The sequence below is a fragment of the Corvus moneduloides genome, chromosome 12 (genome assembly GCF_009650955.1).
Source record: "Corvus moneduloides isolate bCorMon1 chromosome 12, bCorMon1.pri, whole genome shotgun sequence".
In the NCBI taxonomy this organism is placed as follows: Eukaryota; Metazoa; Chordata; class Aves; order Passeriformes; family Corvidae; genus Corvus; species Corvus moneduloides.
The window spans coordinates 19,592,095-19,615,482 of NC_045487.1; the positions used below are offsets into that span (position 1 = coordinate 19,592,095).

General features: G+C 44.2%; 2 protein-coding genes across 2 annotated transcripts; both read left to right on the forward strand.

The window, feature by feature from the left end:
• Positions 1 to 3,874: 3,874 nt before the first annotated feature.
• On the forward strand, positions 3,875 to 14,116 carry LOC116450047 (fatty acyl-CoA hydrolase precursor, medium chain-like). The gene is made up of 13 exons (XM_032122097.1): positions 3,875 to 3,971; positions 5,397 to 5,601; positions 6,420 to 6,564; positions 7,009 to 7,142; positions 7,456 to 7,609; positions 8,504 to 8,605; positions 9,441 to 9,545; positions 10,224 to 10,364; positions 10,449 to 10,535; positions 11,509 to 11,656; positions 11,844 to 11,975; positions 12,269 to 12,341; positions 12,744 to 14,116. The coding sequence occupies exons 1-13, from the start codon at positions 3,899 to 3,901 to the stop codon at positions 12,913 to 12,915; spliced, it is 1,671 nt and encodes a 556-aa protein (XP_031977988.1). The 5' UTR covers positions 3,875 to 3,898; the 3' UTR covers positions 12,916 to 14,116.
• A 2,394-nt stretch (positions 14,117 to 16,510) lies between these two features.
• Positions 16,511 to 22,154, forward strand: PDCD2L (programmed cell death 2 like). The gene is made up of 7 exons (XM_032121937.1): positions 16,511 to 16,624; positions 16,721 to 16,884; positions 16,995 to 17,064; positions 18,099 to 18,538; positions 19,575 to 19,688; positions 21,321 to 21,469; positions 21,995 to 22,154. The coding sequence occupies exons 1-7, from the start codon at positions 16,514 to 16,516 to the stop codon at positions 22,123 to 22,125; spliced, it is 1,179 nt and encodes a 392-aa protein (XP_031977828.1). The 5' UTR covers positions 16,511 to 16,513; the 3' UTR covers positions 22,126 to 22,154.
• The last annotated feature ends 1,234 nt before the right edge of the window (positions 22,155 to 23,388 follow it).

Here is a 23,388-nt window from a genome sequence, read left to right on the forward strand (position 1 = left end):
ACTGGGTCTGTCCCAGGGCCACTCTAGGGCCCTCGCTGGCTGATTGGCACTTGGGCTGCCAAGAGCAAGGCTTGGACTCTTCATGGCAGAGTTGTCAATCACTTCTCTGCCATGTCTTTTTCTCCTGTACCTGGCTCCTAGGCTGCTCCAGCTATCCCAGCCACATTCCTGGTCACACTGGTGCCTCACAGCAGAGTGATGCAGCTCCACAGATCCTACAGGGCAATGAACATAAGTTCCCCCTCCCTTCATCTCCCCTCTAAATCTCTGGAAGAATTTTAAACTGTTCATGGCTAATAATGTCCTACAGCAACTAGCTACCCAACCCTCCTTTCCAAATTGCTTTACTGGAAGGAGTAGGGTGGGATTTCCTACATCTTCTTGCCCAAGTTCTGTTGCCAGGCAGAACTCAGGAGCAGGGTGAGACTGTTAGGACAACTGCAGTTCTGGTAAGCAGAACTTCCTCCTAAGCATCTGCCCCCGCTCCTTTTTTTACCTCCTTTGTGTTGTGAGGGGAATATAAGTTCAAAATAGTCTTGCTAAATCTTCATTGCAGAAACCCTTGAGGTACTGTGCCACTTCCTTTAAAAGGAGATGAACAGGCAGTGCACAGAATGTATGCTCATCTTGTGTGTGCAGAGAAGTGCAGTTGAATTGACTTCTGAGCACAGGCCAGCACTAAAAATAAATCACAATGGAAAATGTCAGAAGATTTTACTCATTTCTATGTAGAGATAAGCACTGTGATACTCCTGTCTCATCCCAGAGACATCCTGAGGTGAGATTAACACTGGCTCTTTAGCATGTGGTAAAGCTGTCCAAGTTTCACAGGCTCTAGCCCCTATTTCTATATACTGTAGCTTCATTGAATCCTCACCAGGGGCTGTGATATTTGTCTATTTTTTTTCAGCTATTGAAATCAGGAAAGATAGCAGTGTGTTAAACTACAAAGAGGCAAAGGTCACCATGTGGCAGGATTTTTTGGTTGACCCTTGATTTACGCATTATTCACTGACTGAGGGGAAGCTGCAAAATATCTTTAAATTAAACAGGATTCAAGAATGGTACTCACCAGGTATGTAGCACTGTCCCCAGATTCTACAAGTCTAGTCCGTGCCACTAGGGTAAGAGTTTCTACATTTGCAAAGCATATAGGCCATGCTTGCAGATCCTGCAAAGTATCTACAGACAAGGCTGTAGGGATCTAAAATCCCATTTTTTGTTATCTTACTGTAAGTAAGAAGGGCAGAATTTGCAGAAACTGTTTTGCACACATAATGTTTTCAGAATGGCTGCTTCTCTAGGTCTGTGGATGGGATATGGGCTCAGACTTTTTGCGGAGTGGGTACTTGGAAGAGAAGTAGTGAGTAGAACAAAGATTGAAGAGAAAAGCTTGGAAATTAAAATAGTAATGAAGGGGGAAAATAAAAGGAAAGTAAGTGGGAAAATATGGAGTCTAGTAAAGACCAGGAGATTGAAAATAAATTGGTTTTGGAACTAGAGTTTGTTATAGCGAAAGGAGAGAGCAGCAGGTGGAGTACAGGGTATTTGGCTTTGCAGCAAAGGAGCCCTCCTGTAGCTTGTGGGTCACGAGTGAGCTGAGGCATGAATGCCCACCAGTGCAGGATCTGACCCACAAGGAGGCATCCTTGTAGTTCCACCTTGCATGGAAACAGTTTTCCTTGCCAGGAACCAAAGCAATCCAAGGTAAGGAGACAGTGAGAGAATTTACAACGGCACCCAAGCAGGCAAACAGGAGTGCAGAGTTTACTCCTGTGCAGTGTTTCTGAGGTGTCTCAGAAACCTTTATCACTCAGATAAAGGTAAAAGATAACTTATTCTAAGCTCCATACCTTGTACCCCAGGCCCCTGTTCCATTAATTGCATTAAACAATGCATATATCTATCATTACTATACATTCAAGCAGCACAGACTACTCCCAGAGCAGTTTTATTGACCCTTAGTGTCCTGAACTTCACTCTTGAGAAACAAGGAAAAAAGTCTCCCAGGGAACACCTATACAGCCACAGTTCATTGTAATTCTGCACTGAAGCATTTGTCCTCATTGTTTTCTCAGCAGCTCAGATTTACAGAGTTATCCATGTGCCAGTGTACAGCGAGCACTGGCCCTCAGGCTCAGGAGCTGCACCCCAGCACAGCCCTGGTAGGGTGCACAGGGCACTGGTGCAGAGCTCAGGAGCCACCAAAAACACAGCAAAGGCTTGAGACACTGCACTGGATGAGGTCACCTGCAGTTACCTTCCAACAGTTTGCTCTGTGAGCAGTCCAGGTTAAAGTTGACGGGGGTTTACCTCCAGGGGCTGTAAATCACAACTGTGCAGGTACACACAGGAAGATACGGAGTAAAGTACACAAGCAACATCTGTTGTTGTGGTGTAGAGTAAAGTGCACAAGCAGAGCCACAGCACACAGGATTAACAGGTGTATAATAGGTGTGCTAAACTAATTTAAAGACTCTGGGTCTTGTAACCCACTCAGCTGTGAAGAGAGGTGTGAGCAGTAAGGGATCTGTAGAAATGGAGCACCTCTCCTGTGGAGACAGGCTGAGGGAGTTGGGCTGTTCAGCCTGGACAAGAGAAGGCTCTGGGGAGACCTTGGAGCCCCTTGCAGTGCCCCAAGGGAGCCTACAAGAAAAATGGAGAGGGACTTCTGCCAAGGGCATGTAGTAACAGGACAAGGGGGAATGGCTTCAAACCAACAAATGTAGGTTTAAATCAGATATGCAGAAGAAGTTCTTCCCCGTGAGGGTGGGCAGGCCCTGGCACAGGCTGCCCAAAGAAGCTGTGGCTGCCCCCTCCCCGGGAGTGTCCAAGGCCAGGTTGGATGGGGCTTGGAACAATCTGGGATAGTAGAAGGTGTCCCTGCTCGTGGCAGGGGGTGGAATGAGTAGAGCTTTGAGTTTTCTTCCAACCCAAACCATTCTGTGGTCATATCATAAGATTCTTTGAAATGCTGTTTCTGACAACTGAGAATTCCCATGATCTGAAATTGCAAAACTACCTTTCTGGGGCAAGAGCTACTGAGTCAGGGAAAAAAAAAAGAAAAAGGCAGAGCCTAATACTTACGTAAAACCAACACAAGCTCTTAGTTAATATGAGCAGAAAATGTCTATTCAGCTATTCTATTCTCTCCTTTTCAAATCATCCTTCAATTATGGATGTGAAATGACTGAAAATAAAACCGTTGGATTAGTTACCACCCAAATACTACCCTTTAATATTGTTCCCACATTACAAAAGCTGATAATTCATCTCTTTATTGTTGTAACTGTGTTGCAGCACTATACCAAACATCCCTGAACACACAGGACTGAGTGACAGGTGTCTCCTGCACCCTGCAGGAAAAGCTGGAATTTTTCTAGTGTTGGTTTTGTCAGAAAATATGCTTTTATGACAATAAAAATCACTCAACTCTTACTTCAGTAAAAGTCCACTCTTCAGAGGTGTTGGTTTGGATTTGGCTATATTGCGTTTCTTACATTGAGATCTTAGTACCAAAATGAAGTAAACATCATAAAGTAGAAACGAGGTGCCTTCCAGGTCTCTCTGCTGTGCAGGGTGAGGAAATCCTCCCCGCCTTGCCCCAGCCGGTGGTGCTGCAGCAGCAGGACACCGCTCCCGGTGCAGTGCAAGGCTGTTTCCAAAGCATTTTGAAGCCCAATGTGCCTGAGATTCTGTGAAAACTCAAGAGGAGCAGCGGGGAGGCAGCAGGAGCCCCGTGGGGCAGGAGGGCTCCCTGCTCCCGACCCCAGCCCGGCAGTCCCGGTCCTGGCTCGCAGCCCGAGCACTCCCTCGCCTTATCCGTGTTTGCCTTGCGTAAGGCGGCCCTGGCCGAGCCTATAAAGCCTCGGCCTGCGGGGTTCGTGCCAGTGGCACCATGGCAGCCTCGAGGGACGCGGCGCTGCTGGCCTGGATCCTCTTCATCGGGGGCACGGCGCTGGTGGCCACAGGTAAACGCGGGGGGTTCTGCTCTGTGGTCCCTGCAGGGCGAGAGGGCACCTGCAGCTGCCTCCCGGGGCAGCCCCTGTGCCTCCCGAGAGCTGGGCACCGACCCTGGGCGGAGATGGACACAAACCCTGGGCAGAGCTGGGCACCGACCCTGGGCGGAGATGGACACAAACCCTGGGCAGAGCTGGGCACCGACCCTGGACAGAGCTGGGCACAAACCCTGGGCAGAGCTGGGCACCGACCCTGGGTGGAGATGGACACAAACCCTGGGCAGAGCTGGGCACCGACCCTGGACAGAGCTGGGCACAAACCCTGGGCAGAGCTGGGCACCGACCCTGGGTGGAGATGGACACAAACCCTGGGCAGAGCTGGGCACCGACCCTGGGCAGAGCTGGGCACCGACCCTGGGTAGAGCTGGGCACAAACCCTGGGCAGAGCTGGGCACCGACCCTGGACAGAGCTGGGCACAAACCCTGGGCAGAGCTGGGCACCGACCCTGGGCAGAGCTGGGCACAAACCCTGGGCAGAGCTGGGCACCGACCCTGGGCAGAGCTGGGCACCGACCCTGGGTAGAGCTGGGCACAAACCCTGGGCAGAGCTGGGCACAAGCTCTGGGCAGAGCTGGATGCAAACCTTGGGCTGAGCTGGGCACCAGCTCCGTGCACAGCTGGACCCACAATCTGAGCTGCAGTAGCAAAAAGCTCATTTCAGTTTTTAATCTGCTTTCAGTCATTTCTCTTATTTGCCTTTTTCGCAAATAGCAAAATCAAATCCCTGTCCCAAAATCTTGCCTGCTGAGGCCGAGCAGCTGCAGCACCACATCTGCAATTTGATATTAAGAACTTTCACACCGATCTTAAAATGAGTCTTCCTTAAATGTTAACAGTATTTGTCTGTGCCAGACTATTTTTGGGTATGTTAGAAGCTTTTTCTCCTGGCTGTACATACTATCAAGAGTCTGGAACATATTTTCTCTGTTCATTGCCTTTTCTTAATGAGAGCAATCTATTGGGTTTTTATCTAACAACCCAGGGCAAAAAGAGATTAAGGTCTATGTGCAGCCACTAATGCGTGTATGGCAAGACAATATATATGATATACCTGAGGGAGATTATACATACAGACCAATCAAAATGAAACATCAAGGCTGAAACAATGTCATCTATACTGATTTAATAGAGGTGTAATAAAACTTGGTTAGAATAAATTAGTAAATCTAAAATTTAAATGAGTAAATACTAGTAATCAAATTAGTGAAATAAAATAGTAGATTAGAATAGTGTACTGTTAAAACTGATCAGAGTTTGTTGAAGCTTTATGTATAAAAATTACTTGTTTAAGTAAATTAAAGGCGTATATTTAAGTAGCAAATCTGGCAATAGCTTAGAAATAGACCAATTATGTGATTTTGTGCTCCTGTCCCACAGAACAAAAAGCAGAACAACCAGAAGCGGAGACCAAATATGGGAGAGTCCAAGGGTACCAATTCAAAGTAGACACAGCTGAGAGGACTGTAAATGTTTTTTTGGGACTTCCTTTTGCTAAGCCTCCAGTTGGACCACTGAGGTTTACTGAACCCCAGCCACCTGAGCCATGGGAAGGTGTCAGAGACGCCACTTCTTACCCACCAATGTAAGGCAATGACAAAACCACTGAACTTTTAATGATGTTACACTCTGTGCAATTCCATGACACTGATGTATACACAGGACAATCCACAAAGATAAATTCCTTGGTGCCATCTCGTTGCACCTGCAGCTCTTACAGTGGATGCATTTCTAAAGATACCTTTATAAGCTGCTCTCTTTACTAAAAGCTGCTATCTTATGGGCATCAGTGATGAACTGAGATGGACCAGCACTTTTCTGATAATGCTCTGGCTCAGGAGCACTTGGCTATCCCTTACCATTGATTATAAACCTTTCGAGTAGATACAGAAAGAAGCTGGGGAAATGCTGGAGTACAACATTAGGCAAAAATGCTGAGTCAAGTGCTTAAAAGGGCACATAAAAATGCAGAGCAATTCTAATCGACATTGTAATTGTCTCACTCCAGTTGTCCTACTGCCCTTGTTTAGTGTCTCAAGCCTAATATCTACCATTGCAAAATAAAAAGCTATTGGAGATGTAAAATAATTAATTTATATTTTCATTGAAGTCATTTATAGCCATATGTATTTGCAGATATATTTCTGTGATATTTTGAAACATGCAAAATTGTATCTGCATGTCACTGTGTACTGCAGTGTCTTTATTTTTACAGATCTCATTAATGACAGGTCAAAGGAAGAAAATATATTAAAAGAAAAAAAAAAGTTTTCAATTGCCACCAATCCAGAAATGTACTAGAGATCAGTTTCTGTTTTGCACTTTTTTGTGGAAGTACAAAAAAACTTCATAGCTTTCAGGTTTTAGTTAATTCTGTTGCTTGTTACTTTTTCACTTGTTCAGGTGTCTACAGGATAAAGTACAAGGACAATATTTTTCAGACATTATTACCAATAGAAAAGAGAAAGTTCTTCTCCAAGTGTCTGAGGACTGCTTGTACCTGAATGTGTACACACCCGTTTCTACAGGAAAACAGGAGAAGCTGCCTGTAAGCAAAATCCTTATAACACCGTGAGCAAAATTATCTGACAGCAAACCTACAGCCTGTGCCATGAGCAGACTTACAGGGCAGTTCTGTAGTGATGATAAACTTCAACGCTTTGCCCCAGCAAATATTAACTGAAATTAAAGAGACAAAAAATACTATTTTACAAGAAAAATTGTATTGGCATTTTAGCTAAGTAGTGCTTGATTGACTCTAAATAATCTGTCCAAAGTCACAGGGCACTGTGACAGTGTAGGTATTTAACAAAATCATGCAAATTTGTAGACCTGTAGGCCTTAGATTCGAAAGATTTCTACCATTTGTGAAATGTAATCTGAAAGAATCAGGAGTGAAACAGCACAAAATAATATATCTTGGGTTGTATTTAGTTTTTATCACTGGGAGCTCATACCTGTGCTGGGTTGATCCTGTTTTTTTTCTTTCCAGGTGTTAGTATGGATCCATGGAGGTGGATTAGTTTTTGGAGCAGCTTCATCCTATGACGGCTCAGCATTAGCAGCCTTTGACAATGTTGTGGTTGTAACAATTCAGTACCGATTAGGTATTGCTGGATATCTTAGGTAAGATGTTTTATCTCAGTTTTTCCTAAGTGACTTCCAAAATGATGTCTGCAAAGTCTTTGTGAAGCGCAGAAGGCTTGCTTATGCAAAGAAACATTTCTGAATTGCATCTGCAAGAGTTGGGAACAATTTCCAGTCCCAAGGCAGCTTCCAGACCTGTTCTTGAGGGGTTGCTCCAATCTCAGGGCTTTCCGAGCCATTCATTTGTCAGTTGTGTAGAGAATGGCAGATGATTTTTCACACCACAGATTGTATTTTCCTTCACCTTTTTGCCTGCATTGAGCATTTAAACAAATCTGTTCTCTCCCTGCAGCACTGGTGATGAGCATGCCCGAGGTAACTGGGGATATTTAGATCAAGTAGCGGCTCTTCAGTGGATTCAGGAAAATATCATACATTTTGGAGGAGATCCAGGATCTGTCACTATCTTTGGAGAATCTGCAGGAGGAATCAGTGTTTCTGCTCTTGTAAGTTCACAGTAATATTGAATTTTAATTACTTAGGGGAAAAAAACCCCACCATCCATTTTCAGTATCTCCATGAGAAGTCAATGAGAGAAAAGGGATGGTATTACAGTGACAAATCACCTGGGTCTTTGATACAGCAGTAAGGCAACAATACAGCAAAACAATACAGATTTTGATTGATGAAACTCTGTAATTTTCATACTCAAATGTTGTAGTTAAGTGCCAGAATGTTATTACTGATCTGCTGAATTAAATTCTGGTTGGTTTGGGTTTTTTTTTTTTAATGTAAAAATTCCCTCAAAGTCTAACCTAATGAGAAAAGTCCTTTAAAAGGAGTTATGGACCCTTGCCCATTCCCTGTTTGCTTTGACAGCCACTTGTGCAAAGTAATCGAGGTGAATAGTCATGATAGCTGAACTAGCCCTGCAGTTTGTGACCCAGTGATTGTGTAAAATCTTTGTATCAACATGGAGCACATTGGCTACGACGCTCTCCTTCTGCAATCCCTCACAATTTGGTGCAGATCACACGGTTGAACCAGGGTTCATTGTACATGGGATACAAATTCCTGTTTCCTCTGGCCAATAGTTCTTTATTGCCCTTCTGCAGCATAGCCAGACTGCTTTGGGCACATTCAATCTGTACCTGGCTTGCGGTGCAGTGCCATGAAGCGCTGGAAGCAAAGTGCCGGGGGAGGGGACAGGCAGCTGAGCTCCTGATCCCTGAGAGCGCTGCCGAAGCACTTTGCTCAGCTGGACTATGGTCAGCGGCTACACAGTAACACTCTTACGACATGGGCGTTCAAAATGTTTCAAATGGCTACTGCTGATACTGAAATCCGAAGCGGCTAGTTAGAACGCAGCGCTCGTCACGCTCGTTCTTGCTTTTCCACAGGTCTTATCTCCCCTGGCCAAGGGCTTATTCCACAAGGCCATTTCAGAGAGTGGTACTGCAGGCCTGGGTTTGTTCACTGACCAGCCTAAAGAGGAAGCACAAGTGAGTATTTGTGGTAATTTTAATCACTTTTTCCAGATAGTTTTGCATATCTTAAACTGTTCATTCCAAAATATAGAAACATGGTTTTTTCCTTGTGAAACAAAGCACACAGTCATTAAAGACAGTATTTCTGTTGCAAATAGTACATGTTTAATGATGATGTTCAAACACCCAAATATCCACAAAGAAGAAGAGAGAAGGCAGGGAAGAATTAAATGTAAAGGAATAGTATAACATATAGTGTCTTCAAGAAAAGTCAACCTATAATTTTTGGCTGGAAAATGGTATCAGATTCTGAATATTCTTCTCTTCCCCTCCTGTTTGATGCCTGTAGTGTGCAAATAAACAAGACTTCATTAAATTTTTTAATTTGAGAAGTACTGGCTTCAACCCCTTTCTTTTCTCTTCAACTAAAGAAACAATTTCCTGGAACCTGGGATATAAAAGAGACAGCTCTCTCTAATGACAGCTTGTTACTCCAGCCAAAAGGACATCACCAAGAGTGGTAGAATGTGGTCTCTGTTACCCTGTAGATGGTTTATTCTCTAACTCCTTTATGTCACCCAGCCTTCTCAGCCTAGCACATTATTTACCAGAATTATTATCTTGGAATACTTCTGTATCAAGAAAAATCTGGAGGCAGAGGTTTTGTCCTTCTGCCCATCCTGTGGTGTGAAGGGCTGTGAGGGCTTCCAAATCCCTCCCTCTGGAGCTGGGACATGCCAGGCTCCAGCAACTCTTGTGCAGGAGCTCCATCTCCTCCAGCTGGACTCGGCATCTCATAGAGCCAGATATAGGAAATGTGTTCAAAACTGTTTGTTTTTACTGCTTGCAGAAAATTGCTGCTGTCTCTGGCTGTGAAAAATCCAGTTCAGCTGCAATAGTTGAATGCTTGAGAGAAAAAACAGAAGAAGAGCTAGTACAGATAGCACTGAAGATGGTAGGTGAAATGATACTTCTTGCATTTAACTGACATCTCAGACTTTTTCGTAACAGAGAATACTATTTGTGCGCTGTGATATTAGGAGAACTTGAAGTGAATGTAAAATCTGACTTTCTTGACCTTTTCAGGACATGACAGCACTGCAGCTGTGCAGGGATGCCTTGCCTGAAAAGTGCAAACAGGTTACTGCCCTTCCATTCTGCAGGCACTTGGAGCTACCTGTGGTTTTCTGCCATGCTCTACCAGGGCAAGGAAAAGAAAATGGCACAGATTATTCTGGAGAACCTGAAAATCAAATAATGTATTATGTCTTATTTAAAAGCTCTTATCACAATACTGGACTCCATGTGCCTTTGACATTTCAATACAGAAGTTGATTTTTTCCCCCACCGTCCCACACATCCATGGCAATATTGAACTAAAAAAAGATGTAAATTCAGTATAATGACTTTTGGACTTTTGTTTCACAAGCATTAGAAATACAATGTTAATCTTCACAGAATCTTCTGCCTAGTGCAGAAAATCCGTCAGAGAAAATTTTAAGATGGCTTGGATACCATTACTACTTCTATTTTCATTAGGCTTCCCTTTGGAACTGCAGTAAAAATCTAAACTTTTAGAAGCAAAATTAATGTATTAATGAAGCTTTTTTTTCTTTTTTCCCTTATTGTTTAGGATTCCTTTTTCATCAGTTCATGTGTAGATGGTGTATTTTTTCCAAAGAGTCCCATGGAATTACTATCTGAAAAATCAATCAATGCAGTCCCCTACATAATAGGAGTAAATAACTGTGAATTTGGATGGGGAATTCCAATGGTAAGAGACCTACAGTGTTGTTATTTAAACATCCCTTTGTAAATACAAAGTGTTTTAATAAGTATGATTCTCTGTATCACGCAGATGATGAAATTTCCTCCTTTTGTGGATGGTCTGGACAAAGATGTTGCACGTCGAATTTTACAGAGCAGCTTAGCACTATTCATTAAGGTGAGAGACCATTTCCTGAATAACCCAGTGCTGCTTCTTTGCTGTTCTGGCTCTGTTTGTACCCCTGGAAGGATCTATTTCACAGGGAAATGCCATTCTACTGTACAGCTCCCTGCCATCAGGCAGAAATGGGCAGAGAAGCACTGCACTCCTGTTCCCTCTTGTGACTGAAAATACTCTAAATTTCTAGTCTAAATGCCCCTCTTCTTAAAAAGGAGGAGTTCTGTGGGAATCCAGGAGTGATGCAGGTACCTAAACACAGGTCTCTGGGACATATGAGATACTCCCAGGTTATCCAAGACATGCAGAGTACCAGCAGGTATGACAGGAGACCTGTGGGACACAACCTCCTAAAGCAGTAGCTGGGCACTAGAAAGGAAAACCTGAGAGGTTTAGGGTGAACTGACACCTATGTTCAGGTTTCTTGAGTTTTTGGTTCCCTGTAATTCACAAATCTCTTGGCTTTGTGGTGCCTTTGTGCTCTCCTGAAACCACTATATAGAAAAATACTGATTAAAAGGTAAGAATTAAGGACTCTATGAACAGGGCCAGTACTTGCAAGGTGTCATTCAGTGACACAAACATCCACCATGAACTTAGAAATGCAGAGCCCAGGCTTGTTCTGAAAGGGAGAAATTATGGTCATCTACAACAATCAATGGATTTTATGAAATCCAGCAGGATTTCTTTGCTGTTATGAGGATTGTTCCCTCAGAAGGGAGAAAAATCAGCATCACTGACTGCTGTTTATCTAAAGGTGTTTGATCCCTTGATCTTGCATCCCTCTTTTCCCTGAGAACACCAATATCCATAGCTGTGTAACTCCAGTCCTGAGCTCTGACACAGCTGAGGATTTTCTCTGAAAGGTGATGTTTGGGGTTCAGCCAGGGATGTGCAGATGCCACACTCATTTACTGCTCTTACTCCTTATAATATTCATCATCATGATAAGTACTTTTTATTGCTGTTTCAGGGTATTACGTCTGAAGTTGTTGACAGAGTGTACAAGGAGTACATGGGGGATGCAGAAAGCCCTGCTCAGGTCCGAGATGGCCTCCTGGAGGCAATGGGAGATGTCTTCTTTGTCATCTCAGCTGTGGAAGTGGCCAGATACCACAGAGGTAACTCAGCAGCATTAGAGCAATTGTAGAATTCTCTCCTGGGGGTCATGTGGACAGTAGGCAGCACTCCTCACTATCCAGAGAACTGGTAGTGTTTCATTTAACCAAAACAGTTGTTAATGAAAGTTTATCATCTTTGCAGCAGGTATTTTCAGCTCTCAAACTAGCACTTTTCTGTATCCTCCAGATGCAGGCAACCCAGTCTACTTCTATGAATTCCAACATCGACCAAGTTCAGTGGAAGGTGTGGTACCAGCGTTTGTAAAAGCAGATCATGGAGCTGAGATTGCCTTTGTCTTTGGAAAGCCATTCTTAGCTGGTGATGTATCCAGGCTTACGCCATATTCCTTTTAGAACCTCATTATTACTCATTTTACTTACTGCAGGGCTTTAGAATAGAATTTCTCTCTTATAAGCATTGTAATGGGCATAAACATTTTCTGTCTTTGGTTGCAGATACTTTTCATTAAACCATTCATCTGCAGTTCTCTCCTAGAAAAAACTCCAATAGCTCAGGGCAACAAGTAGAAGTGACTACAGCCTGCTGCACTTCATATAGCCGCTACTGATTATTTACTTTCTAATGTGGCTATTTCATCTCTCCCTTTGCAGGAGATGCTACAAAAGAAGAAAATACACTTAGCAGAACTGTTATGAGATACTGGACCAACTTTGCTAAAAATGGGTGAGAATCACAGTGCTAATTACAGCTCAAGTTTAGGCTGTGCTGCCTAGAATATACTCACCTGCCTGAAGCTGGTTCCTAGAAATTTGTCAGAATTTAAGATAAATATTGAAGCAACTTATGTTCTTAATGGTGTTTTAAATGAACCTGCAGACAGGAGAAAAAAAAATCTAAGAGCTGTTACTCCATCTGCAATGGAGTTTTAGATCTAAAAGTAATGGCAGCTACCACACTTTCGCTGTTCCACTGATGGGCATTTTCATAGAAAACTGCCCATTTATTCAGGTCCCAGAATCACATAATCTGGGCTCATGTTGGTTTTCTGAAATGCTCTGAACCCAAGCAGTCAGAGAGCAATGGATTGGCAAACGGAGAGCTAACTTTTTGTACTATTATTTCCAGAAATCCCAACGGAGAAGGCTTGGTCCATTGGCCTCAGTATGACCTGGAGGAAAGATACCTGGGAATAGACCTGCAGCAAAAGGCAGCAGAAAAACTGAAAGAACACAGAGTGGAGTTTTGGGCACAACTCACGAAACAAACACAGACTGAAAGAAAACACACAGATCTATAAGAGCTGTGGAGGACACAGTTTGCTTTTAAACCCCAAAGAAAAGTCAAACAAAATGAGTTTGTCAGGATGCAGAGTAATAATCACCTTCTAACTCACTGTCGTGTAATCTGTTGTCCTGATCACAGCAAAAGGGGAGAAACAAGGGGAATTCAGAATATTCGTCTGACTAAAAATCACTATTTAATGAAGAAGCAGAAAAAAATTCCCACAATCATTTAGGTTCAAACAGACCACAGTACCTACTCGGTGCATGTCAAGACTGAATAATGAGGTGGGAATGGGCACATGAATTGAAATCTGTAAGAAATTATCTATACCGAATATACCATAAGTGTCAGACTACCTTACATGCTTATTCCTCTCTTCTTTCAGAAGAACATGGTCAGTTGTCCTTCCTACAGCCTCTTCTTTCTCTAACTGGATATAACTTGTAGGGAGCAGAGCATCCATCAAACTACGTCTGTGAGATGGACTTGACATCTCACAAAAGAGGACAGAAAATCTCTAGTTGTTTTATTCCTTTGTGAATTGTTATAAATGAATGTTGCTTCGATTTTTTGGCACCTCCTTTTCTTTCACTTAACTGACAGAAGCTAATTCCAAGAGGTTGTCACACCCAAGAAACCAGAAACACACCCAGTTTCTTTGTTCAACCTAAAGGGTTTCAAGTACCAATCGTTCAGGACCTGAGGCTTAAGGCTCTTGCAGATGGGGTGTAACTGTGTGTCCTTCAAGCCTTCTGCAGCAGTGCAGGTGGCTGTAACCACCCCGACCGCTGAAGGTACAACTAAGACCAACACCTGGCGGTCAGGCACCGAAGTTTAACCACTCACTCGCAGTTAGGGTGAGAACCCATAACCCCCCAGTTCTGTAATCTACATGTTTTTATGTGATTGGTTAATGTTTTCCCCATCTTGTTTTATGTATGAAGCTATAAATATTATTTCTCTGAGTTAACTATGTATTAGTTCTAGAAAGTTCTGTACTCCTCGACACCCCATTGGTTCTTTCCCTAAGTCCCGCCTATGTGTTAATCCCATTAGTTCCCTCAGCTTCAACCCCGCCTCTTTCCCTTTATCTCACTGGCTGTGTCCCTTATCCTCACCTTTCCTATCCCCACTATAAAACCCCTGGACACGTTCAGGTCTGTGGCTTTTCGTTCCTGGTACCTTCGCAGTAAATCTTGTCTGTGGAATCCGTATGAGGAGTCCCCTCCTTCCTTCTTCGCCTCTGCCTGTGCGTGCCCTCCAGTCAGCCCAGGAGTAGCTCCCATCGGGTGAGCAGCTCACTCTTGAACCCTTTTTCGTGTTCAGTGCTGCCTTGTACCAGAGGGTGCAGCTGGACCTCTGGGCTCCTTCTGTTTTGGCTAGCGGGCAGCCCGTCGCCCTTCCTGGCAAATCCCCAGTCCAGTGGCTGGAGGGAGGAAGCTCTGCTGGCACGACAGATGCCCACGGAGGCAGAGGGGAGAGCAAAGGCTGGTGCTGTTCGCTGCATGTTGTTGGCTCAGTATCAACAAAGATCTGCTGACATGCAGAGTGTGCACCCCCAGTCTCCCACAGCTGCGACCACGTTCTCGGCACATCTGGAATGGGTCAGGGCGCACAGGTAGTGAAGTGGCTTTTTTGCCAAGTTACATGACAAGCAGGATACAAAGAAACAGACAATCTGGGAATCCAGGAATCCTGGAGAGCTCTCCTCATGACAATGAACAATCAGCAATACTCTAACTACCCCTTTAACTGGTGCCCAGCTCCCACATCCTACAGCACCCCAGGAGGGGCTCTCACAGTGACACAACCCAAGCTCCTGCCTGCAGATGTTGACCCTTTGTAGGTGTCTTCTTCCTCCTCACCTCTGGCTTCACTTGCTTTTGCACACCTGTGGACCTTGAGTAGCGTGATCTACACTCCCTGGCCACCCCCTTTTGTGCATTTTCCCTGACTTGTGAACACCACCACTTGATACAATTAGTAACAGCTGACTGCAGCAACCATACTGCTGCTTGTGTCACACATTTCTTATCCCTTCCCTTGTTTTGGTCTGACACAGCCTTTATGTCTATTATTGGTTTGTTTGTTTGTTGAATCAACGTGTCTCTCCTTGTAGGTTCACCAAAATTATTATCTTGCCCAAGACAGAAGAAATCCTGTGTGTTTGGGAATGCAAAGCCATAAGAATAACTCCTGTGTAAAAGGGAGGTATTTTATTAGGCACGGATGATAACAAAATAGTTTCTGACTGTGTGAGAAGAAGTGTTCTGTCCATCTGTGCATTTTAAATCCCAAATATAAGTACTGGCACGCTGTCAAACAGCTGAGAAAGGAATAACACCATGGCCACAATGTATAGGATATGTTTAAGTAGCAGATTCTTACATTATGTCCCAAACCTCATTTTATTTCATAACTTTAGTATTAATGGCCACTTGGTATAGATTTCCAGTTGCACCTATATTTGAAGAAATTCTTAGCAGTATATTTACTGATAATATTCAACAAGAACTACTGCTGTTCTGTTTTTCCCATTCTGTCAGTAAAAGCCTTAATCTTTTTTTTAAAATGTATTAATTATCCATAACTTCTATAATTGCCTTTCCAATTGGTCACCAAGTATATTTGTTCTGTACCAGTCCTGCTTCTCAGGTCATCATGTTGCAAAACGTGAAATATGTACAATTTTATTAAGATAGGATGTTCTTTGCTGTTTGATCTTTGTAATTTTCTGGCCTAATTAACAAGGAGGGAGATTTAATCCATGAAACAGAGCAGCCAACAAGCTCTGAGTGATGTCCAGGTGTTAGAAATACAAATTCCTGGTCAGCCCAGTTGCCTTGTTAAGGTTTAGGGCTGGACATGTTTCACTGATCTCAGCCCAGCGGGAGATTAACAAAGCTTGGGAAGAAGCTTTTTCTGATAGCGGACACAGAGAATGCAGAATTTACGGGCCACGAGGACATTTGGCAGAACCCCCAAGACAAGGAAGAAACCAATAAAGCCAACTCAGCAACTGTACTGAAATCAGCTCCGACTGGGCAAGGGAATCCCGGCAGGGGCAGATCAGGACCACCAACTCACGGACCACCCACACAGGAAACCGCCGAGCCAAAGGAAGAGATAGATAGACAGACAGATAGATAGACAGACAGACAGACAGATAGATACATCGTGGCGCTAATTAGCATGAGAGGCAAAGAGACTCCTTAACTAATAGAAGATAGAATACTAATTAATAAGAGAGCTATGTACCCTGTAACCAATGCACATTAATATCTTTGTTTGCTAAAAGTTGTAAAGAGTGGAAAGGTTTGCCAGTCGTGCTGCTGACTCGGTGGATTTGCCACCCAGTGCCCCCTTCTCCGCAGAAGTGTAAATAAACCATATGCCAGGGCTCTTGTGCGGCTCGGCCTGTCGCAGGACAGAGCCCGTTTTGGGACAGGACCGTGTTCCCTGGCACAGGCTCTGTGCCTGCCCTGCGCCAGCAGCGGCCGCAGGGACGGAGCTCTCGTGAGGGGAGCTCCCGGCCCGGGCGGGCCCGCGCGCCGCGGGTTAGGCGGACACGCGCACGCCGGACACGCGGGCGCGCGCACGCCGGCGGGGCCATGGCGGGCGGGCCGCCGGTGCTGCTGGGGCTGCGCGACGCCGCCATGGTGGGGCCGGGCCCGGCGGGGCCGCTCCCTCCATGGGCCACCAACAAGCTGGGCGGCAGCGCGGTAGGGCCGGGGCGAGGCTGGGCTGGCGGGGCCGGGCCCGGCCGGGGCGGCGGGGCGTGTCCCGGCCCGGTCTGAGCGGTGGTGTCGGTGTTGCAGGACTGGATGCCGGCGGTGCGGGCGGGCCCGCCGCGGTGCGCGCGGTGCGGGCGGGCGCTGCTGCTGCTGGCGCAGGTGTACTGCCCGCTGGAGCGCGGCCCCGCGCACCGCGCGCTCCACGTGTTCGCCTGCGCCGCGCCGCGCTGCTGGGGAGCCGCCCGCAGGTGAGCGCGGGGGCCGCGGGTGCCTACCAGCGTTATTGTTATTGTTGTTCCCGCTGCTGGTCAGTGGTCCCCCCCTCACCCTCTGTTTCTCTTTGCCCCGCACATCGAAGCTGGAAGGTGCTGCGCTCCCATTACTCGCAGGCCCAGGAGAATCAAAGCCGAGATCTCAGCGGCAAACAGGTACAGCTCAGCTCTGCCCGCGCGGGCTGCGCCGGGGCTGCAGGGAGGACGCTCTGAACCAGAGCCGCAGCTGAGCTGCAGGAGCTCACACCCTACATCTCCTTGTTTAAGTAACCATAACCTTCCTCCAGAAGCTGCACTCTGCGATGGTTTCCAGTCGTGTTCTGTGGTTGTGTGGAGAAGTCATAGTCATGGAATTTTTGTCACTGTACTACACTGTTTACTATAAGACTGTTAAACAGTGTTTAACCTCCTGTTTGTGTCTATGTCAGGCGGGTTTTTAAGTGGAGATTGCAGTCCAGCTGTATGGCCAAAAGTGATACTTAATACTTCAGTTAGTTCAGCTAGCTACATTTTATTTTCAACTTCAAGTGATGCTTGAAGTTGAAGAATAAAGGCTATACTATTTAGGTTAGGATCTTTAAGCTGTTTTCTTTGTTTTCTAATTTAAATTGATCTCTTTAAATTTAACACAGGCTTTTACATTAATCTGACTCAATTATTGTTAATATATTTGTGAGGAAAAACGGCATGTTGGCTAAAGCAGATTGGAAGAGTAGGGTGGCACCACACTGGTGAAGGCAGGCAGGAAGGGTTTATTCAGCTGATGCATTTGCAATGTGAAATCTTGGCCTGTGGTAAATGAGCTTTTACTCTGGTAAAATGATGGTGTTGTTATTATTATTTCCTTCTGTATTCTGCCCTTTGGGTTGCCTGTGGTGCTGGAGCTGCCCAGGCAGCTGGCAGGGGCTGAGCCACAGCCAGGGCATGGCAGCGGGAGGCACAAGGGCCACTCAAAAGCCTGATGAATTCTTGTTCTGATTCTCCAGTGTGAGATGGTTTTGCCATAACTGTGCTGGTGTGAGAAGTAAATGTGGGTGTGTTGGGAAGTACCACTGTGAGGAGAGTGGGTGCAATAACACTGAGCATTAGTTTAAGGTCTCAGTTCTCTCATCTGTTAGAAGCTGAATTTGAAGTGCAGTAGGATGGCAAACCTTGGCAGTGTTGTCTTCTCTTTTTTTTTTGGTTCTCAGAAGCAAGAATCGAACTTTGCTGCAAAGGATTGGTGTGAGGATGCAGATGACTGGGGAGCCTGTGATGGAGCAGAGTTTCCTGCACGTGCCTCCCTTCAGCTGCTTGGGCTAAACAAAGCTGTGAGCAGCAAGGTGGAGTTTACATCCCAGTTCCAACAGCTCCACCTGTCTGAGGCTGCTGATGGCCCGGGTCCCCAGGACACACATCCTGCAGCCAGTGAGGGCATGGATGGCCCAGGTCCCCAGGACACACACCCTGCAGCCAGTGAGGACATGGTGATGGCAACGGCTGGTTCAGCTCCTGTGTTCCAGCCCTTCTACATTAATGTTGTGGATGAGGAAGACTACATGGGTTTCCTTGATACACATCATGCAGATAAGCTACTGAAGGAGTATCAGCAGAGAGAGTGTGTTGATTTGGAGCAGATGATGTCAGAAAGGTGAGAACAGGTCTGGATTTCATGGTGAAACTGAAGGAATTGTGTAGTTCCCTGTATGCTTACTGATAATCTAAATGGGACTCTCACTGAACCTGAATGATTTTGTCTGGAAGCTCCTTCAGAAACCATTGCTGTGTAGAGCTGTGCTGGAGGAACAGAACAGTGCACCCAGTGCTGTCAAATCTGGAGTTACTCAAAGATGCAGCTATTTCTGAGTGACTGAGCACTTGGAGTGTTCGTGGGCTCCAGGTGGGGCAACAGATGGTTCATCTCTGACACAATATATATGCTGAATGGCATGACTTTATATCATGACATTTCATGGCTTTTTCTTTACAGGGCTAAAGCTTTTCTTGTATTTCAGTTGCATTTTTAAGAGTTTGATTATTTAGGGATTTTGGCTAGAGACTGGGATGATGGTAAGACACCTGAAGGTTTAGTAAGGGTTGCCTGAAAAACAATTGTTGAGCAGTTACCGAAAATAATTTCTTAGTAAAGTATTTAACTTAGGTGGTCACAGTGAGCACTTACATTTCAGCCACTTGTGCCTGTGTTGTGGACAACATTGAATTTGTCTATAGCTAAAATTGCTGTCAGTCCCAGAATCTGCACAGGAAACTTTTCAGCAGTGATGTTCCTGTTGAGTTTTGTTGACCTTTATAGAATCATAGAACTTTAATTATGCTTGATTCAAAATTGAAAAAGACAACATCATAATTTAAAACCACAAAAAAATTTGAGATGTTATTAAAGGAAGGGGTTTTTGATGGAATAAAGCAGGTACATGGTGGATTTGAGTCACATGTGATAGTTTGAAACACTGCTAGTAATTGTGTAGTTAAGCCACCAGAAACCAAAGAACTAGAAGGAAAATGTGCACTTACAACCTCTAACAAGAATTGTCTCTTAACATGTATATCTTTTCTCAATGTATTTAGTATAATTTAATGTGAGTGTATATTAGCCATTCTGTATTTAAAACATTCATGTCATACTGAAAGTCTTGCTGGACAGTTTGTTTCTTGTTTTCTTACAGTTTTGCAGGTGAAGATGGTAATGAAAAATATGAGAAGAGTGAAGTCAAAAGCTGGGACCACACATTCCATAAATTCATGAAAAGAATATCTGTGTGTCCTGAACAGATTCTAAGGTATGTTGATAATCTAGTTGTAACAGGGAGATACAAGTCATTGGCATGGATGGTTGGTACATCAAAATGAATTCTTTAATTGGAAATATGTGTATGTTTTAATTTCTTAATTAAAAAAAACCTGCTGTGGAGGCTGTTGCCATGTCTCTGGTCAGACTTCAGTCCCTGGCTGGGCTTTCTTTATACAGAGTTTAAGTACATGAGAAGCAAACAGGATCAGAGACCGTAGCTCTGGCTGTGGGAGACTTTCGACATAAGACCTGATGAGAAGACCCCGACTGTCTTTGAAGCCTCACTGAAATCCAAGCACAGAGGTTTTCAAGAGACAGTGTTGAGGTGGAAGTCTAACACACAGTGGTGTGCTGTTGTGATAGATTTACAAGGCTATCTGCACCTCTGAAATTTTGTGACCTATTTGGAATTTCTAATATCTGTCCTTGACTGAAGCAAGGAATTGCTTGTTTTAAAGCCCCAGTTCTGCAGCTTGTTGTGGACTCTTCTCAGCCCCCAGCAGTCTTCAGGTCTTGTAAGTCTGTTGCTTTTCCTAGAACAGAAGCAGGTGTAACCTCAGAGTAGCTGCTCTTCCTGGGAGAGGAGTTAATTCTGGTTGGGAGTATAGCAAAGAGTAAATCCTAAGTCATTCATAGTACCAGAAAATACAGGTTTTCATGGATCATAGCAAGTGTTCCAGGGAGTCCAATGCTGCCTGTCTGGTAAGGCTGCCTAAGTGTAGTGGCAGGGCTTTTGTTTACCAACTTTCCAGTACCAGGTGGAACTAACTGGTCCCTTTTTGATGAGGAGTTAAAAGTCTGAGTGGCTGCGTAGACAGAAAAGAACATGAGACACTTTTATTAACTGTCAAAGATTATACTGGAGATTTTCTAATGCAGAGTGCAAGTAGCATTTTCAGACAGCTTTTCGCTGGATCTGTCACTTTGCAGTATTGTGCTCCTTGAATTTGCCCTTCCTCTAAGAGATCAGCTCTGGTGCTCCCTGGGGCTGTCCCTGGTTACAATCTTTCCGTAGCCTCCCTTTGCCCTCCCTGGGCACTGTCAGTGTGCTCTTAGACTCCCATTTCTCCTGGCTGCAGGGTCCCTGTTGCCCTTCAGCAGAGCACCAAATCTGCTTGGCATTCAGTGGAAACCATCCTTGGTCTGTTTGCTGTTAGTTGTGAAGCTCTGATAGCTCTTACAAATAAACCATCACTTCTGAGACATGGCTACTGTGGCTTTGAGACCTATTCTGTGTTAAGGCTTATTGAATGTTATCTTTTATGTCTTTTGTCTGTTTAGGATTCCATTTTTCAGGAAAGTGTGGTTTGCTTAATGAAATGGTTCTGGTACAGCATATTTTGGAGGTGTCCATTCAGAGCATTTGTCTCCTTTAAATCCAGCTCTTTCCTTAAGATTTTCCAAGCATTAACCTACCAGCTATTTCCCCCTCCCCATCTTTATTCTTTGTTTAGTGACTCCTTTGTAGCCGAGGCAATGATTCTGATTCACAACCATGTTTTACTTGAAGCAGGTTCAGAGATCTCAGCAAATCCTGGACACTGTTGCCAACATACAAGTTTTCCTATCAAATTTAGATATTAAAAAAATAATGATTTTTTTCTTCCCTGTCTTCTCTCAGATACTCTTGGGGTGGCCAACCTTTATTCATAACGCGTCCTCCAGCCAACCTGGACCAGGATATCCCAGCTTGCAGTAACTGTGGAAGCAGCAGAGTGTTTGAGTTCCAGCTGATGCCCACACTGGTCAGCATGCTCCAGAGTGACTCAGGTGCTTGACTTGCTTGAATCAATATTTCTAACAGTGTTCTTTGTGGGAAAGTGTAGTGAACTGCAGTTAGGGTTGTTTCCTGCTACCCACATGTGCTTAACCACAGTGGTGGTGTTCCAGAGGGTCTGCTGTCTCCATTATGGGTTTCACTGAACTAAGAGAGAACTCTGCTTTATGGAGGCTCTGATTGCAGCTTGGCTCGCTCACTAGTGAACTTTAATAACTGAATCAGGGATAATTCCATGGCCTTGGGAATAATTTGTCTGTACTGTCTCTTAAAGGAGGCCATGGAAAATAATAAATGCTGTGAGGTAAGACTGCAGACACTTAAAAATCTCTTGGAAAATTCCGATTTGGCTACCTTTAACGTGGTTAACATTGGAAAATGGTATTTTCAGAGGAGACTGAATATGAGAAATATTTTCTGGATTAATAATCTGTGCTAAGACTGAAGTGTAGTGGTAAGCAATAGCCCCTGATTGTCATTTTTCTTACCCTTATGTACCTTTGTTGCTTTGTTTTTAGATCTGTCAGTGGAATTTGGAACTGTTATAGTTTACACATGTGAGAGAAGCTGTTGGCCAACAAATCATCAAACCCCTCTTGAAGAATTTATTTTTGTACAAGAAGACCCAGATCAGAGATTATTTAAATAAATTGTATTTCTCTGCGTAGATGAAAAGTCTGTTGGTGTGTTTTGGGGTTTTTTTTACTACAAGTGTCTAATTAGGTAACAGAATTTTCCTCAGATGTGATGAAAAATTAAATTTGTTTGATGGCATTGTGCTTATTTCCAGGAATAACTGATTGAAATCTATTAGCATGCCTCTAAAATGTGGTGACAAAACTTGCGTACTTCAGTTACACATGGAAGTTGAGGTGTAGAGATTGTTTCACAGTTCTAGTTACTCTCAGCATTTGGGGAAAGAAGTAAAGGAGAAAACTGCAATGAGAAAACCTTTCTCATATATTGGAAGTATTCATCCATACTAGAAGTGGAGAACTTAATGCCAGCTTGATTTTAAAAAGCAATTCTGCTTTGATTTGACCACAGATTGGAAATTCACTGGCGAGTGGCTGAAGGGCCTTGCTGTCCCTGCAGCCTTCCAGCATGAAGCTTTTCTGTGTTTTTCCAGCGAAGGAAAAGTTCCATTTGTGTGGTTAAATGAGCTGTGACAGTGCCGTGGGTTTGGGTGGGGAGGAGGCGGAGGGGTGAGTTAACTCTTGTGTTCTCACAGGTACAGAACTGGGGCGGGCTGAGCACCTGCCTTGGTACCACAGTGTGGTGGTGCAGCTTCAGTTAAAACCATCTGAATTCTCCTGTGCCTTCCCTGTTGGCTTAGGCTGAACTGCAGTGTCTTATCTGACTGAAGGAAAAGTAGTTTAAGTGTCCTTAGAGCATTCTGTACAGGTTTAATGCTGCAACAGAAATTAATGCACTAAAGGTGTGGGTTTAAAATAAGGGGAGGTGGGGAGGAGAGGAAATGACACACAAGGGTGATGGAATGTTTGCAAAACTTTGTAAGGAAGAATTGTAGCTTACCATGTCAACTTCTAGAGGCAAGTTAGTTAACTTAGGTGAAATCATAAAAATAAATATAAAAAATAAAAATACATTAGAAATAAATATGAATATATTAAAAATATCATAGAATATGGTGAGTTGGAGGGGACCCATCAGGATCACCAAGTCCAACTCCTGGCCCTGCTCAGGTCACCCCATGAATCCCACCATGTGCTTGGGAGCATTGTCCAAAAACTTCTTGAACTCTGTTTATATTAATATCAGATATAAAAATATTAAACATATAAATATATTATATATGTATATTTGAACTACAAATATACTAAAAATGACTATAACAAATAAAAATCTCCTGGTGCACCAGGAATGCGTCCCTGGGGCTGCCCGGCTGGAG

Excerpts from the sequence above, each read along its gene's own strand:
- LOC116450047 (XM_032122097.1), top strand. The coding sequence starts at position 3,899 with ATGGCAGCCTCGAGGGACGCGGCGCTGCTGGCCTGGATCCTCTTCATC. Across the intron at positions 7,143-7,455 it reads GGTATTGCTGGATATCTTAG|CACTGGTGATGAGCATGCCC; the intron begins GTAAGATGTTTT and ends CTCTCCCTGCAG. Across the intron at positions 12,342-12,743 it reads ACCAACTTTGCTAAAAATGG|AAATCCCAACGGAGAAGGCT; the intron begins GTGAGAATCACA and ends TATTATTTCCAG.
- PDCD2L (XM_032121937.1), top strand. The coding sequence starts at position 16,514 with ATGGCGGGCGGGCCGCCGGTGCTGCTGGGGCTGCGCGACGCCGCCATG. Across the intron at positions 17,065-18,098 it reads GAGATCTCAGCGGCAAACAG|AAGCAAGAATCGAACTTTGC; the intron begins GTACAGCTCAGC and ends TTTGGTTCTCAG. Across the intron at positions 19,689-21,320 it reads TGTCCTGAACAGATTCTAAG|ATACTCTTGGGGTGGCCAAC; the intron begins GTATGTTGATAA and ends GTCTTCTCTCAG.